This window comes from Capsicum annuum, chromosome 2 (assembly GCF_002878395.1).
Source record: "Capsicum annuum cultivar UCD-10X-F1 chromosome 2, UCD10Xv1.1, whole genome shotgun sequence".
Taxonomy (NCBI): domain Eukaryota; kingdom Viridiplantae; phylum Streptophyta; class Magnoliopsida; order Solanales; family Solanaceae; genus Capsicum; species Capsicum annuum.
The window spans coordinates 134,061,678-134,080,531 of NC_061112.1; the positions used below are offsets into that span (position 1 = coordinate 134,061,678).

The following is an 18,854-nucleotide window of genomic DNA, read 5'->3' on the forward strand; positions in this document are numbered from 1 at the left end:
TTTCGCTTCAACCTGGTGAGGAAGGATACGTCTCAATACCAACTGACCGACTTCAAAATTCTTGGGACGAACCTTTTTGTTATACGCTCGAGTTATCCTCCTCTGATACAACTGGCCATGACACACAGCTAACCTCAAACCAAGAATGCAGGCTTCATACTCTGCCATATTGTTAGTACAGTAGAATCGAAGTTGCGCTGTCACCGAGAAATATTATCCCGATTCAGAGATAAGAACCGCACCTATTTCAACCCCTTTCATATTGACAGCTCCATCGAAAAACAACCTCCAACCTGGATCAGCATCTATAACGACTTCATCGACACATGACACTTCTTCGTCAGGAAAATATGTCTTTAATGGATCGTACTCTTCATTGATGGGATTCTCAGCAAGATGATCTGCCAAGGCTTGGGATTTCATGGCGGTTCGAGTGACATATACAATGTCGAACTCGGTAAGCAATATTTGCCACTTTGCCAATCGACCCGTCGGCATAGACTTCTGAAAGATATACTCCAAAGGATCCATGCGGGAGATGAGATAAGTAGTATAGGATGAGAGATAATGCTTTAACTTCTGTGCTACCCAAGTTAGGGCACAACACGTCCTTTCAAGAAGAGTATACCTGGCCTCATAAGTGGTGAACTTCTTGCTAAGATAATAAATAGCCTGCGCCTCTTTGCCTGTGACATCATGTTGACCCAGGACACAGCCGAAAGAATTGTCCATGACTGATAAATATAAGATCAAAGGCCTACCAGGCTCCGGGGGTACCAGCACGGGCAGATTTAACAAATATCTTTTGATTCGATCGAACGCTTCCTGACATTCTTCAGTCCATTTTACCGCAACACTCTTTTTCAACAACTTGAATATGGGCTCACAAGTGGTTGTGAGTTGAGCAATAAACCTGATAATGTAGTTCAGTCTACCAAGCAAACTCATCACCTCTTTTCTATTCTTGGGCGGGGGCAAATCCTAAATGGCTTTGATTTTCGAGGGATCCAATTCAATTCCCCGACGGCTAACTACAAACCCCAATAGCTTTCCGGACGGAACTCCAAATACACATTTTGTCGGGTTGAGTTTGAGATTATACCTGCGAAGCCTTTCAAAGAACTTTCTTAAATCTTTAACATGGTCGGACTGACTTTTTGGCTTAATAATCACATCATCCATGTAGACCTCAATCTCCTTATGCATCATATCATGAAACATAGTGGTCATGGCTCTCATATATGTTGCTCCAGCATTTTTCAAACCGAAGGGCATCACTCGATAACAATAAGTTCCCCATGGTTTGATAAAAGACGTCTTCTCTTCGTCGTCGTCATCCATAATGATCTAGTGATATCCGGCATAGCAATCCACAAAAGAGGCAAGCTCGTGTTTAGCACAGTTGTCTAACAAAATGTGAATGTTGGGTAGTGGAAAATCATCTTTCGAACTTGCTCCATTCAAATCACGGTAATCAACACACACTCGAATTTTGCCATCTTTATTTGGTACAGGAACAACATTGGATAACCATATGGGATAGCGAGCTAATCGAATTACTTTGGCTTCAAGTTGTTTCATGATTTCCACTTTAATTTTAATACTTACATCCATTTTAAACTTCCTCAACTTCTGTTTGACAGGAGGGAACGCGGGATCAGTTGGCAATTTGTGAGCCACTAATTCAGTGCTTAAACCAGGCATATCATCATAAGACCATGCAAAAACATCCTTATAATCCATTAATGCTTGAATCATTTCATCTTTTAGCTGTGGAAAAATATGTACACTGATTTTAGTTTCCCTAACATCTTCTTGATCCCCTAGATTTATTGGCTCAGTCTCATTCAAATTAGGATTCGGTTTGTCTTCAAATTGTTCCAACTCTTTGCTTATTTCTTCTAGTGCTTTTCCTTTATCATATTCCCCATCCTGCTTTATTACATCTTGATTAGTTTGGATTTTAAGATCAGGATGAAAATTCTACATGCATGTCATGTCATTAGAATCAGCATAAAGAGAACTACGTAAGAAAAGAAAAACAAAATATATTTGACACGAAACAAAAGGGACATTGCATTTCATTAAATAAAAGATAGAAGGGTTTAAACATAGATGCCAACATAACATAAACAAACTAAAATCCGAATTACAACCCTGAAATAACTCGGATAAACAGAAAGAAAAACAAAATAAACTACCAAAACTCCCTCCTGATGGGGAGAGGAGTGACTTCCCAATTATTGAGCCGGACAGCTGGACCTATGAATTGCACGTCTGCCATACTGGTACCTTCTCCTGCTTCGACCATATCAACTTCAATACAGAGGTTCTGGAAGTCATCAACCAATTCAACCTGAAATTCCATATGCTTCGTGACACCGCTCTTAACAAATGATTCACTGAGTAATGGCATTGGGCGAGGGAGTGACCATGCTTCCTTTTTCCTTCCCTTGGCTTTGTTCAGATCTTCAGCTGTAGGCTCAAATCCCAAACCAAACATGCCCACGTTCTCACTCGGACATATAGGATGAACTATACTGTGCAGAGACGCTCCCAAACCCTTTCCTGGCTCAAATCCGTATTTTCAAAGTTCACTCACCATCATGATGGAAGCAGAAGACAATTGCGGTCCCGGTATAGCCTGTCATTCAGGGATATGACTCACTGGCACTGTATCGAAAATTTGATAGACGAATGTCTCCCCTACGTTATTTGCTTCAATAAGAGACAAAGGAGAATCTTCGTAGGCTGACAAATCTCCTTCACCATGAATAACTACTTCTTGCCTATCATGCTTAAACTTAATCATTTCGTGCAGTGTAGATGCAACCGCCTTGGCCTTGTGGATCCACGGTCTTCCCAACAACAGATTGTAAGAGGATTTTATATTCAATACTTGAAACTCTATGGCAAACTCAACAGGCCCTATGGTCAACATTAGTTCTATTTCTCCAATGGAATTTAATTTTGCACCATCGAAAGCCCTAACACATACATTGTTGGGCCTGATCCTGTCAGCACCAACATTCAACTTTTGCAAAGTAGAAATAGGGAAGATATTTGCACCTGAACCTCCATCAATCATAACATGAGTGACGTAGAAATCTTCACACTTCACTATAATGTAAAGGCCCCGATTATGCCCCGTACCTTCAACAGGCAATTCATCGTCAGAAAAGCTGATCCGATTGACCTCAAAGATTTTTCCAACCATTTTCTCAAGTTAGTTGATTGTAATCTCCCTTGGAACATATGCGTCATTTAATACCTTCAGTAAAACATCACGATGCTCCTTAGAGTGCAACAGCAAAGATAAAAGGGAAATTTGAGCAGGGGTTTTCTTCAACTGGTCTAATATTGAATACTCTGGCAACTTCATCATTTTCAAAAATTCTTCGACTTCCTCTTCGGTGATAGGCTTTTTGATAGATAACGGTCCACTCACCGTTGGCTTGGACTTTCTTAAGCTTTCTGGCACGAAACATCTTCCTGACCTAGTCAAACCCCTTACCTCATCTACATCTTCCACAACTTCTTTCCCATGATAGGTCATCACAGTCCGCCCATAATTCCAGGGAACCCTTTTCGTATCAACTATCAGAGGTTGGGTCACCGATTTGAGGACAATAGGCGCTGCCAGTGCTCATTTTACCGTCAAGATGGGCTGACTCAGAGCTCCCACCACTGTCAACTTAGGTTTATCCTGGCTTAAATCAACATACCTTCTGGTGCCCTGTACTGTGATCAGGGGTTTCTTTGTACTTTCTTGGGCTTTATCTTCTCTCATTTCTTCCTGGCTCAATGACATTGCTTTTAAAGACTCCACTACATTCACCGATTTCTCCTCAATGGTCTGTATCTTGACAATAGGCTTATAACCCCTCAAAGACTCTTTCCCATCATATATCAATTCTAATATATCGGCTTCAGCATGAGTTAGCAACGGATTCTGGTTAATGTTTGGGCCTTTCGGGGCCTAGACCAGCATCTGATTCGTGTCAATTAAATCTTGGATAGCTCTGTTTAAATGCCAGCATTTCTCAATATCATGGCCTGGCATATCAGAACAGTACGCACACCTTAAAGAATAATCGAGATTCCTCGGCGGTGGATTTGAAAGCCTTTCTTGAATTAGGCTTAGAACCTTCAACTCTCTCAACCTATCAAACAAGCTAGCATATGACTCCCCAAGAGGTGTGAATTGATTTTTGACCGTCTTCTCCTTCTCATACTCGGGACTAGGCTGAAAACTGGGTCTGAAGGGGTTTTGGTAATTTGGTGGAGCGAATGGGCAATTTTGTGGAGCTTGCGCGTGCCATTGCGGGTAAGAAGGGATTTGGGCATATGGCTGCGCGCTATATACTGGGTATGAGGGTGGTGGAATGAAATATAAAGGGTTTTGCGGAGGGTAGTAATGGTGGGGAGGAATATATGGAGTTTGGGCGTAGACTTGGGCTTGGGATTGGGGATAGGGGCGAGGTGGTCTTTTGGGATAGGAATGGGTTCCAGCTATAACAGTCGTCACGTCCTCTTTCTTCTTTTTACCTCCAAATGCGCCAGATCCACCTTGAATCGCTTGTGTGGTGGCTTTTAAAGCGGCAAAACTCACTATTCGACCGGTCTTAATTCCGTCCTCTATCATTTCCCCCATTTTGAGGACTTCCATAAAAGAATTTCCCATTGCCGGAAGTAAATGCTGAAAATAGGTCTCATCCTGCGCCTGAATGAAAACTTCTACCAACTTATTTTCTTTCATTGGAGGCTTTACCCTGGCGGCCTGTTCACACCACCTTATCGCGTATTCCCTAAAACCTTCAGTGCTCTTTTTCTTCATGTTGACCAAGGATTTTTCGTCCAAAATCAGGTCGATGTTGTACTGAAAATGTTGAACAAATTCAGAAGCCAAATCATCCCAACTGTTCCACTTATCGATATCTCGATCGATAAACCATTCTGAGGCCAGATCTGAAAGACTCTCGCCAAAGAAGGCCATGAGCAGTTCTTTCTTTCCTTCTATAGCATTCAACTGGTTGTAATAACGTCGTAAGTGTGCCACGGGATCGCCGTGTCCTGCATACTTCTCGAACTTAGGCATCTTAAAATCGGGGGGAAGGTTGATGTCTGGGAACATGCAAAGATCCTTATAGGAAACACTCCTATAATCTCCGATCCCTTGTAAACTCCTCATAGCCTGCTCTAAACTTTTCAATTTCTGGGATATGATATCCTGTTCCTCCGTTGCGATAGGTTTCTCCGTATCAAATGGAAATGCAGGCTCCGGGGCGTAATACTGACTATCTGAAACCTTCAGTACTGGCTCACTGGAAGACCTAGGAAGCCTCATTGTGGGATGCACAGCATATATGGGAGTTTCATGTGGTGGTGGAGCCACGAATACCGGTGTGATCGGTGGCGCTGGCTGAGCAGCTGGTCTTGATTGGGGAGCTGCCAAGGGCACACCAGAACTGCCAGGATAATAATGTCGCGGAGTGAATCCTAGTGCGTGCTCAGGTGACTCAGTAGGAGCAGAGAATTATGCCTGAGAGAGCGGTGGGCAGTTAGAGATATTCCCAAGACCTTCAGGGAGTAGAGGAGGAGGCATTCCGCTGGCCCATGCCCGGTGTAAATCTATCAATTGTTGCCTGAGCCTTACTACCTCATCATTGTGTACAGAACTTTCCTCTCTGTGATCCTAATCCGGGTCAATGAGCGAATTTTCAATCTCCCTGCTAGCCATGGCGAACTTTACTTTGGATCTGGTGAATTATGGGTGACTAGCCAGAGTGCTGTAAACCTACCACTGTTATCTGAAAGAACATGCTCATCAAAGATGACATCCGTTAGGATTAGGGCACACAACAAGCATGGGAATCACATTGGTAAAATTGCCCTAAATTCATGCTCATTTCTACCAACTTTTGAGGGTAGCGAGGTCATTTTAACATCATCCTGATTTTGGTCTACATTATTTTTTTATCTACACTTATTATTATTATTATTATTTCGTATCCATCTCTTTTTTTTTCTTTTCTCTCGTTATCTACCTTTATTTTATCATTCTTTATGGCTTTTGTTTTTCTTTAAAAGAGGAAAAATAACGAAAAACAACGAAACAAAATGATTAGATTGAACCCAAAAATAGGTTACCTTCGTATCATGTTGTACATGAATCAGATCCTGCGTAGTTCGGGCAGCATGCGCATAAACATCATTTTTTTTTTGCGAAAACGAAAATAAACAAACCAAGGAAAGACGTAACATCACAACATTTGAAGAAAGAAAATAACAAAAACGTACAAAAGTTTGGGACAACTTTAAAACTAAACAACAAATATGAAACAAAATTCTAGACCCCTATGACGTCATACGTGAGATTACTGATAAAGACCCTAATACCAAAAACAACTTGACTTCGAACAGAAGTACTGAGCTAAATCAGTCTACTTGGCAATCCACTCTAGATTACGGGACGAGAGACCTAGGCTAATACTAAGACCAAGGCCGACACAAAAAATTACTGGACCCGCTGAGGGTTGCCTACATATCCCAACCTGAGGAAAGGAAATCAGGTATGCGTAGTTCAATCAGATTGGACAATTAACGATTCACTAATAAATTGGTTCTAACTTAAGAGATACTATCAAAGACAAACGAAAAAAACTTTTGGATTTTCAGCTACACACTGTCAACACCAATTATGAAGAAAAATCTTTTTGACATTTTTGTTTTTGACAAATAAGTAGAAAAGGCAAACAAAACTTTTTTTTTCTCTTTTTTTCATCATCATTTTTTTTTTTGAATTTACGGTACTTTACAAAACGTAAAAAAAAATCTTTTTGAGTTTTTGGATTGTGAAGAACAAAAACCATAAAGAATTCTAAAATAAACTATGACATTCCTCTTTTTTCTCATTCCTTTTGACTCGTTTTTTCTATATATATATATATATATATTATTTTTATTTTTCATTTTTGCCTACGCACCTTACTCCTAAATTTTTTTATTTTTTTTTTTCAAAAAATCAGTCCGTCAAATGACCACGTTACCCTTAAAAATGCAACAGTTAGCACGTAGGGATGCTTTAGAGGTGAGTCTCCTACAAAGGGCCATATGGGTCCTGCTAGGTCTCCGTATGATGCACATAAGCATGACCTAAAGGCTGACCTACGTTGTGGTTCACTAACAAGGCTGTTCGGGGGAGCGTATCGTCGATAGTGGCTGCTTTGCTTTCCACCTACTCCATAACACCGACGGCTTCACCCTAAAATAAGGGTGACTCAACTAGAGGTTGTGTACAACACGTGTACTACGGACTTGTTGCAGAAAGAAGGCCGGGGGTGGACATATGATGACAGATATAAAGCGGTAACACATAGGATAAATACTATAAACAAAGAGCACAAAACGCACAAAAGTGAAAACAATAACACAAACAAAATCACAAACAATGCTTATACACTCGTAATAACAAACAAAGCCGATACGAATCCAAAAATAGCTCGAATTCTGAAAACTTGTGATAGATCCCCAGCAGAGTCACCAGAAGCTGTCACACCCCTTTTTTACGTACTCCAAAAAAATGTATATTTTAAAGTTCGAAAGGGCTTTACTATTTAAGTGACAAGAAATGAAAATTTGTTTCGGAAAAGGATTTTTTTGCATTTTTTATTCAGATTCGCCACTTGGCATAATCCGGTGTGTCAAATCACCTTTGAAAAATCCTTTTCGAAACCATTTGAATCTTAAACTGGTTTGCGAACAGAGATTCCGGCTAAGGAATTCTGTTGACCGAGGGAAAGGTGTTAGGCACCCCTCGATCCCGTGGTTCAACCACGGTCGCTCGGCAGAGCGTATCGGCCAAATTCACGTTGCAAATGCATAAACCACACAAAAGCACGCAAAATGATCAAACAATAACAAAACAAAATAAAATGTAAAGTCCAGTCCAATTATTACAACCCGAAATAAAAATACTGAAATAACCTACACTAGTCCTAAACCATGTTTCACCCGATGCCTCGGGCCTTGATCACGAACATCCTTAGCGTACAAAATTCTTCAAGGCATTCCCCGGTAAGTAAATACAAATTACCTTGGGGCATTCCCCGGTTAAATAAATACGCTTTTCAAATACGATAAACAAGACATTTAGCAAATATTCCAAACATTCCAACACTACACTGATCCTAAGCTTGCCTACCCGAGCTTACTATTTGTCTACCCGCTCGACGACATATCGCATTCAACATCAACAATGTATCAAAAATATCATAATATTCACTTTTATCAATTTTCGATTCCCGTCCCCAAATTTCGTTTTAATACTAAATTTTCACAACTCACCATTTCTATTTCAGCGACCCACAATCACTTTTCAACGAAATTAAACAACGAGTCCATATCAAAATAACAGACTATCACCAAACAAGACAACATACGTTCATCACCAACAAGTATCAAATAACACACGAACATCCAAATCGAAATACGAAACATCCCAAATAATAAAATAGATAAGAGAAAGTGTAGAGTTGGACCTCGATTGAAGCTTTTATTGTGCCAAAATATGTGATCAAAAGATAAAGTCGGATCCAAAACTCTCGATTTGAACCTTGATAACCAACAACTCCAAACTCGATATTGAATTCAACCGGACAGATTGGAAAAACCACAACAAAGCCTTACGATGAATGACCCACGAATCCGAATAAAACTCAAAAACAACCCAAGATCTCAAATTCGAAACCCCAAACCATCGATTTTCAACTAACCTTGCACGAACCAAACCAGCTCGATATCGAGGAATAGAAAACTCGGATGGATTTAAACCCTAAGAAATAAGAAATATCAAAAGAACCGAGACTGAAATTATAAAAAATCGAGAAGACCCATACGCAAAATCTCGTTGGAATCGATGGAAAATGGGCTGGGTGTCGTTGATCGGTCACCGACTTCACTGTTTTCGGTGCCTGCTGCCGTCGCCGGAGAGGGGTCGGGTTGGGTCGGCGGCTGGATGCTGACCGGTGCCGGCTGCCGTCGTCGGAGAGAGGTCGTGGACCGAGAGAGAGAAGGCTACGACGATGGTGGGCTGGACGGCGTCGTTGTGGTTGAGACGACGGTGGCGTCTCACCGGAGAGAGGTCGTGGACCGAGAGAGGGAAAGCTACGACGATGGTGGGCTGGCCATCGTCGTTGTGGTTGAGACGACGGCGGTGTCTCGCCGGAGGAAGAGAGGAGGAGATCGAGAGTTGGAGCGGCGCCGACGCCGGCGCCGTTGTTGCCGATGAGGGAAGCGCCGGTGAGGTTTTTTTTTTTTTAGAAAAAGAGTGAGAGCCTAGAGAGAAGGTGGAGCTGATTTCTTTTTCTCTTTGTTACTGTTCATCCCCCTTTCTTGTTTTTGTGTATCTGTGTATATATATTGTATTTTTCCTTTTTGGTCCTTTCTTTTTGGACAAGAAAAAAAAAAGGGGAGGTGTGACGTGGGGTAGGGTTAGGTAGGGTATGGGGTGCTGAGGTGGTGATTTGTCATTTTCTTATTGGAAAGGGTTGTTAGGGTGTTAAAAGAATAAAAGTTTGTTAGTGATTTTGTTGAGAGTTACTTTTTGTATTTTTGTGGGATGTAATCACGTGGGTGAGGGCACATGATATGATAAGGTAAAAATGAATAAAATCGAACTTTTTAGGGGGGCAAAATCACGTGTCTACATCTTTAACTTCACATATTAAGGCGATTATTAATAAAGGTAAGGATTAATTCAAGTGAATAAGATATTAGACATTTATTTGTAATACATCAACTTTCATGTTGTTGCTAAAACTTTATTTATTAATATGAAATTTGAGTTGTTTAATACAGTGTCCTAAAATATTTTTGGTAAAATTAGATAGCTTTTCTTTTCTTTATTATTATTTTTTTATAATTTTTTGAGATGTTTTTCTCAACCTTCATTATAAATTCAAGTGAAGTTAAAATTGTAAAATCGAGGCCTCAAATCTTGAGACCTAAAGCAACGCTTTACCAGCCTTACTCTCGAGCCACCCCAAATTACCAACAACTTCTGAAAAGTCTTAAGAACAAGAAGACACCTAAACTTTAACTTCGACCTATTACCCCACGATTCTTTTTTATTTCGTTGCAAACACACCATTTTTCGCTGAATCTCAGTCACAACAAGGAGAGTGAAATACATGCACCCATCAGGTGTTTCCATGTGTCAAATACATTTAATTTCATATATTTTTATTTTTTAATACAATTTTCCGTTTTATTTAATGTAACACCCCACCCCACCCCGTCTTTCCCCCTACCCCCAATCCAGCACCTTCACCTCCCCCATCCAGCACCTCCTCTCCCCACCCCTTGCGTCCAGCACCTCCCCTTCCCCCGCATCCAACACCTCCCCCTCCCCCTCGTCGCCTCGCGACCAGCACTTTCCCCGTCTAGTTTTTTGTTTTTGTTCAAATCAGTTCAAAAATTAGTTTTATGATTGAATTGAGTTTTAAGGATAGTAAATAATTAAATTGAGTTTTAAAGATAGTTAAATGAACTTTAATGAAGCTTTAATGGAGGAGCTTTAATGGAGCTTTAAAAAAAAAACTTCAATGAAAGAGCTTTAATGGTGACATTGTGTTGAAGAGCTTTAATGGTGTTGAAGAAGATATTGTGTTGAAAAAAAAATGATGGGTAATTAAATAATTTTTAAAAATAAATAAATATTAATTTTTTTAAAAAATATATATACATTATATATTAAATTATTTTACATGTGGCAGCTTGTAATTGGTCAAAAAAGACAAATTTGAACCCTTTCACGCGCCTGTGGAGCGTGTGTACACGCAGGGGGTCAAAATAGTGTGTTTACAATGAAATAAAGAAGAATCGTGAGGTAATAGGTCGAAGTTAAAGTTTAGATGTCTTTTTACAAATCTCGAACAAGATCAGGGGGTAATTATGTATTTACTCGAACAAGAATAATGAATTACTATTTTTCATTAATAACATTTAACCAACCCCAAATCAGATGTTGCAATGCGCCTTGAATGCTAGCCACGATGGCTTCTTTTCTTCTGCAAATAAGAAGACAATTCAACTCACTTGCTGCGTCAATTTGAAGAGCAATAAAATGTTTGTTTCTCCCGGCATTTTTTGAGAATATCTCTTGTTGTTTTGATATTTTATTAAGTATGTATTATTTTGTAAGTAGGTTAGTCCATTTGAATAGAAGTGCACTGGGTTCAAATTTCTTTTTGGACCCAAACAAAACAGGATGCTCACTTTTCTTGGGCCTTTGACAAGAGCTCACTTAAATATGCCATCCTTTTGGAGGAGAACAAACAAAACAAGGAAACTCCAAGCACCACATTATGGGAAGCAACAATTTTCATGAATGAGTTACACCTTTTGTGAGCACAAATAAAATTACTATCAATTTGTTCTGACTATTAATTATCTATATCGGGTTTAGCTATATTTCATCATTTTACTAAGTGCAAAAATGGTCGTTTTTTAACTCATAATTCCTCTGCCACGTAATACTATCCACCATAAAAACTATTGACGTCTTCAATCACCGAAGTCTCCAAATTTGGAAGAAGACCTTAAAATCATCATTATTGAGCTTGAAGCTCGTAGATATGAAAATCAAATTCGAAAAGTGTTGTAATTTGGTGTAGGTGTTCAAAAATCTTGCTGATAACACTTATCTGAGGCTTATATTAAAATTTTAAGATGGTCTATTGAAGAAGACAAACTAAAGTGGTGTATATCCTGCTTATATCCCTTAGTACATTTATGTATACCGCCTATATATATATCTATACATCTCTCATGTGCATTCGTGTAACTCATAAATACCATGAAAATCTGGTATGTGGTGTATGTAATGACATATAGGAAATATACACGCGATATACATTGTAACTGATATTTTTAGTGCGATTTTAGTTTTGAACTATGAACTCAAATTCAGTACGAATGCAAACCACATCCAACTTCTTATCTTCCACAAAATTCGTATATTACTTTTTATTTTTTGTGTTTTCAACAAATTCCAACCACACCCAATCAAAAAATAACTAGTAAGAATTTTCAAAATTCGAATTGAAGCTTCAAATGATTCTTTAACGTACAATGGTTTCTCAATTATTCTCTAAATAAGAGGTTATTTATCATGGAGGTTCAATCAAATAAACATATATAAGAGAAAAAAGTTTTCATTTATTACATCAAGAGCAGCAACACGGTAAAAAATTTAGGTAGCCAATCAATCGAGCTACTGAGATCTCCGAAGCAATATCACAATTATTCTTAGAGTTCTTCCAAAAATAAAATCATTGTCTCAAACAAATAGCTTGATGGTGAAATATCACTTAACTTTGTGGTCACAACTATTTTCTCTTCTCTTATTACGTTACGTGTCACATGCCTCCAACAAATGAATAAATGAAGTGCATTGCCGCTTATATAGTAAATTTTATCTTTTACAATAAAGGAACTGCAGTACTTTATTAACCATATTATCAAGGACATCCCAAGTTTTGAATTTATCTTTTGGCTCTTACATTTATTTTGAGAAAAGTTGGGAAGGAAATTGCTCATTCATTCATAGTAATAATGGATAGTGGGAGTACCACTAAAGATAATAATGATAGAGTGTTGAGCACTCCTCCAACTTTAATTAGAGATTTGAAATTTGAATTTTAAACATGAAATCGCTTTTAGTAGCCGGTAGCTAAATCTTTTTACCCCCCAAAATGACTTTTTTGGTGCTAATAATCCAAATTAATCGAGCCCCAAAAAATGAATATCAAACACCGTGTGGAAAGAAAAAAAAATGGATAGTTGGGTTTGAATGCACCAGCTTCACCAAAATGGACGATTCCTCCATCTGCTGCCATATCCACCACAATCGTAACTACTGATATTAGTACTATTTTATCTTATTTTTGTACGTCCACTAACATTGTATAATAGTGTTTATTACTCTAATTTAATCAATCACTACTATCTTCCCTTTGTATGTATTTATCAACCTTCCCTTAATATAGTTTAGTTTAGTTTATCAATAATTGTTGGGAGTGTGAGTTTTTTAGTTGAACTATCATTCAATAGTTAGTGAAATACAACTCGATATAATGAAGGGTAAAAGTGTATCTTTTCATATATTTGAGAAATGATTTTAGACCTTTTCCCTATTAACTATATTGATATGAGTATTTGATCAATAAAATGTATTTTTTATCTTAAACTAGTCAGATTGGTACATGAATTTTTTTATGTTCACTTCGATCCCTATGGAAGAACTAATTTACTTCTACATCCATGCCGGGCTACTAATATTCTCTCCCATTTTAAACTTATATTATTTCAATATAGCATATGTTTATAAGTTTATTAGTTGAGCATATTTCGAGGAATTCAGTGTTTAAACACTTAATATAATTAAATTATTTTCACGCTAATCATCAATAGATTGGAGCTTTGAAGTGACAATAAAGTAATTTTTGTATAATCTATATCAATTACAAATTTATATCGTAGCACCAATCACTAATTCTTATGGCAGGACAGATTGCCTACGCATCACAATCTCTTTGGAGTTTGGACGCAACTTTTTTTTTTAACTCCATGCATGAACATTGGGTGCTTTAGATGGACGGTACAAATTTAAATTTTTTGTTGCCAAATATACACGAAGTTAAATTCTTATCAATATTTGTCATTGGTTTGAAATGATTATCCAAAATATTTATCTTGAGACATGGTCCCCAAGTCCAACTGATATGAAAACACACACTTCTTTTGCATTGTTGACAGAATAGAAAGGAAGAAAAAAAACAGTGGTTCACAGTACTCGTGAGCCCATTGAATGGACTCGTGTCCCTTTCTATAAAAAGGTATAGCAATAGGGTATCTTTTTCACTTGTTTTGTGGACTTTCTTTCTCCATTTGTATCATTCAACAATACTACAACTTCTAATATTTCAAAAATTAATATAATGTTAGTAGGAAATGAAGTGTTGTCTTACGTATTGAGGATTGTCTTTGTACTAATTGTGTTATTATAGTTTTTGTTATTAGTGTTTATCATTATATGTTGTTTATAATATTTTGTTTATCGTATTATTAGTTTTTTTTTTTGTTGTTGTTGTCTTTGTAATGCTTTCCTTATTAGTTATTATGTTTTCTCCACTATTTTCTTCTTCTTTGCACGTGGATTTTGCTATAATTAAGTCAAAGGTCTTTCAGAAATAAAACTATCTCCCTCCATGATATAGTGATAAGATTTAAATACACTTTAACCTTTTCAAACCCCACTTGTGAAATTTGACGGGTATGTGTTGTTGTTGTAGTAGTAGTATTCCTATTTATAAAAATAAAAAAAATATTAAAAACATAAAGGACCAGATGAGAAAAATATATAAAAATGCATTAAAAAAGTATTATGTCATGAATTTTTGTTTTTTGCTATTCTTTTAAAAACATATATTAAAAAATTATTAACATATCAATGTAATAATTTCTGCATTTGTTCGTTACTGAAATTCGTTTTTATAGAGAAAAAATTACTAATGACGTTAGCTAGAATCCTATCTATCATCTTCTCTTAAAAGTAATTGGATCCCAATATTCTGGGCTCTGGGTTTGGATTCCCACAATTAAATGTCTCTATTAACTCTTTCATATCTTGATTTAAGACATTCTAGCTTCTAAAAATATTTTAAAATATAAAAAATATTTGTGGATTCAATTTTCACGATGCTATGTCCTCCTGACCTCCTTCTTCTTCTTCTTCTTTTTTTTTTTTAATGAAAAAAAAAAAAAAAGAATCAACATCCAATCTTCTTATGATGTGGAAAAATATCCTCTAAGATCTTCAATATGTTTAATTTGTCTAACTAAAAGTTAATTTTCTGGATTTTCATGTTTCATTTCATATGTTTAGTCTTATTTTACTTTGATTCTAAACTACTTTCATACTATTATTTGATAAAACACCAAATAACCATGCAATTTTTTTCATAAACATGTCTTACTTGGTAAGGGGGTTCACTTGTACATGTTTATATATCAATCTCAAATGAGTTAAGAGTCATGTATATAAATTTGTACTACATCTAGTTATTTGTCTAAACTTGTTCATCATAAATTGATTGGTTTTGTATTGACTGTTAATCTAGCTACCTCAACTTTACTTTTCTATCCGAATTTGAGGCCGATAACATGAGCAAATAGAGAGGCGGAGTAACTAATTTTCCTTGAGTAAATGAATTTGTGTACCTTTATCGTGGACTAGTTGAATATGAACAAACATAACTCAAAGATAAAAATTAAAATAGTAGCAGTCCAGACAATCAGGTATGGGAAAATTCCATTAAATGTTAAAAATTAAAAATTCCTAGTGTTCCTCCAAAAGACTTGGAATCTTGAGTCAACATCTAAACCAAATGATTAGGACGTTCTACCAATAGCTTATTTAAGTAGATTATTAACGATTAACGTATAAGGTGATAACATTGGAAAAGTGATAGCAGATTAATCAATTTCATTAAAAACTATATATATTTCATTTTGTAAAGCTAGATCCTTTTTTATTTATCAATTTCATTAAAACTTTTTTTTTTTGGATACACTAAAAAGGACTAAATAAAATTACAGTACTCTTCCAAATGCAACGTCATCACTTATATATTTCAGCAAAAAGAAACTCCATATCCTTGAGTGCATTTCTCTGAACTATTAGACCTTCATCATACTTGTGCCCTTTGTTTTCCAGAAAGTTGGCATATAATTGGTTCGCCTGATTGCCTCTTTCCAATTGTATTTGATAGAGGCCTTGTTGATATCAATCAATATCGCATATTATAAAAATTCAAGCCTTTCTTTCCTTAGTAGTAGTTTTTTTCATCAAACTTCTTGATGTTTGTTTTTTTCACGCATTTAAGAAACAGTAATTATGAAACTGATATCGGATAAGTGACCATAAACCAATTGCAGCAACTTTGTGGGGGCTATTGGGTGTACTAGCTAGTTTTATCTAGACATTATTTTTGTGGGACTACATTCTCAGCACTCAAAATTTTCACCATTATTGACATCTGAAAATGACAAAAGAACATTTTGCTAAAATCCACCATAGTAAACGTACATGTAACTAAAATAGAAGGAATATATTACTAAAAAGTAAATAAGAAAAAGCAAAAAAGATTAAACTTAGACTCAATAGGATCAGCTGATTGTGACTCACTGAATTTGTATCAATTCAACTTGAACAATTGCCCAAGACCAAAATTTTATCTAGCAAAAATAAATAATTATCAATTGCCTCTTTAATACTCCAAAATACAGCTAATAGTTATATATAATCTTTTTAATCTAAAAACGATTTCTTAGTTCATTGATGAACTCAACCGTCGAATCCGGTCTGACTCCACACAGCATCTCGAACCCGGCTCAGGTCCCGACCCTTTAGGGTACGTCCCACGCCTTCAAACACCGAGTGAGCGTTCGAGTTCCGGCTCCGCGCTAGGTATTCATGGGGCGGAACCATCTCTGTGTCATCGTCCGCCCCATCATCCGAGTCGTTCTCATGCAACGACTCGACCGAGTCGACTCGGTATATTTTGGACCAATCAGGGACATTCACAGGTGCTGACGTGGCCATGTGCATCACACGTGGGGATGGCGCGTCTGGTCCGCGAAACTGGTGCAAGATCCGAGGAGATGCTGTTGTACTCGGATCATCGAAGGCCAATGACAAGCCCCCCGCCTGGCGGCCACTGCGGCTTTGTTGGTCGGCGCGTGGGGCTGTCTGTCTGCGGTTCAGGTATGCGCTGAAGCTTCTATTACTCTCAACGGCGGCGCGTGGACTCCACTCGCTCCTTGAATGATCAACCCCGTTGGCCATGTCATCAACTGCTGACCAGATATCATCTTCTCCAAGTTCTGAGGAACCGTTGACTGTTACACTTCCATTTGTATAGCTGTTGTAGCTTCCCAGTAACATTTCACTACGACTAGAGGCCAGTTTTCTACCCTTTGCCATTTATCACCACCGTTTTTTTATTTCCCGGCGACAGGAAAAAATTCTATGTATAAAAAAATGATTTGTTTTCTTTATATGGTTACCGGAATCTTGATTTTCCGGTGACCCAAATAAGGAGAATTTAAAAAACTAAAGAGCTGTGAGTGTGTTTTTGTTATTTAATGTTATAGCTCCATGGTGGGGATAAAAAAGGGCTATAATAAACGGAGACAAAACTTCGAAGGGAGGAAGTGTATATATAAGAACTGATTGGAAGATGGAAAACTTGGTTTGCATTTCATGTGAATGTGGAGTTCATTTTGTCTGCATTTCATGAATGAATTAATAAGGACAAAAAGTATATGGTGAGAATTGATGATGAGCACGAAACTTAAAACCAAATAGAATAGTACGTATTTTAATTTTAATACTCCAATAGTACGTATCTAACCTGCATTTGGTAAAAAATTAATACTTAATATATCGATTAAGTTAATACTTACTTACTATATTGATCAGGTAAAAACTTAAACCACGAAATGCGGGTTAGATACGTACCATATTGATTCCAGTTGATAAGGTAAAAACTTCAATACTATCAATATGAAAGCAGGTTAGATTGTTTTTTTTTCATCTTAAATCATGTTTTATTAATGATGTTCCAACAGTTTATTAAAAGTTTTTGCACAATTAATTTCTTCTAATTTCGATAAACCTACTCACGATATACTGAAAGAGATCAATTATTTTAATTACGCTATTTTTCTTATCAATTCTTCTATCCTATTCAGTTCCATTATAATATCGTATGCCGCACCTGTAAAATTCTCATTCCGTTAAAATAAAATTGTAGATATGTGATAACTTTTTTTTAAATTTGTCATTAGATGTCTGATACTTATATTAGGGCCCGACTAATTCGAACTCTCACTAGGAAGTCCCACAATGGAGGTAAAGTGCATCCTATTAAAAACGACTTCATACCTCCGGATTCAAACCCGAGACTTATAGTTAAAGATGAAGGAATAAGTCCATGAAAACTTACTTTATGTTTGGTTAATTAATCGGAATTTCTTCATAATTTAAGAAAAAAATAGTTGAAATTATATTCTAAAGCATGTCTAGTTATTTTTGTGACTATTTTTATTAAAGAAATGAATAATGTTCATTTCTGTTTAGCACAAAAAGAAAAGAGGAGGAGAAAAGAATGTCACATGAAATAAGGTAATGTTGAGTACCTAAAAAGCTTATCAAATTTTTACCTTCATTCAAATTGCGGGGGGGGGGGGGGGGGGGGGGTAAACTAAAGAGCACAAATATACACCATTAGATCATTTAAATAATATTTATGATAATTTTTTTTAAATTATGAGATTTAAATATTAAAAGTAAATTACATGATCTTTTATTATAGGTAAAAATAATATTGATGATATAAAATTATTTATATATCCTCCGCTTAAAAAAAATGACTTACTTTCTTTTTTAGTTTATTTAAAAAAGAATGATTTCTTTCCCTTTTTAGCAACTTTTTAATTTTAATTTTTCACATGATATGTTTAAGACCCCAAGATTGAAGGATATTTTGATACATTTGACATATCTTTAATTTAACACTACAAGATTTAAAATTTTTTTTTATTTTTTTAAATTCCGTATCAAGTCAATCATTCGTTTTTAAATAGAGGAAGTAACTTAGTCCGTTGTCTTATTCTGCAAAAAAAAATTCAAAAAGAAATTGTGCAAAATAAAATATTGGCAGAAGTGATTGTGGGGTGGTGGAGTCAAACGCGTATAAGGACGAGAGTGGATACACGTGCCAATTGCT

General features: G+C 36.7%; 1 protein-coding gene across 1 annotated transcript; it reads right to left on the reverse strand.

The window, feature by feature from the left end:
- Positions 1–16,227: 16,227 nt before the first annotated feature.
- Positions 16,228–17,391, reverse strand: LOC107859582. Its single transcript, XM_016704632.2, has one exon. The coding sequence runs from the start codon at positions 17,045–17,047 to the stop codon at positions 16,409–16,411; it is 639 nt and encodes a 212-aa protein (XP_016560118.1). The 5' UTR covers positions 17,048–17,391; the 3' UTR covers positions 16,228–16,408.
- Positions 17,392–18,854: the final 1,463 nt, after the last annotated feature.

What these genes read in the sequence shown, in the direction of transcription:
- LOC107859582 (XM_016704632.2), bottom strand. Translation starts at nt 17,047, where the DNA reads ATGGCAAAGGGTAGAAAACTGGCCTCTAGTCGTAGTGAAATGTTACTG.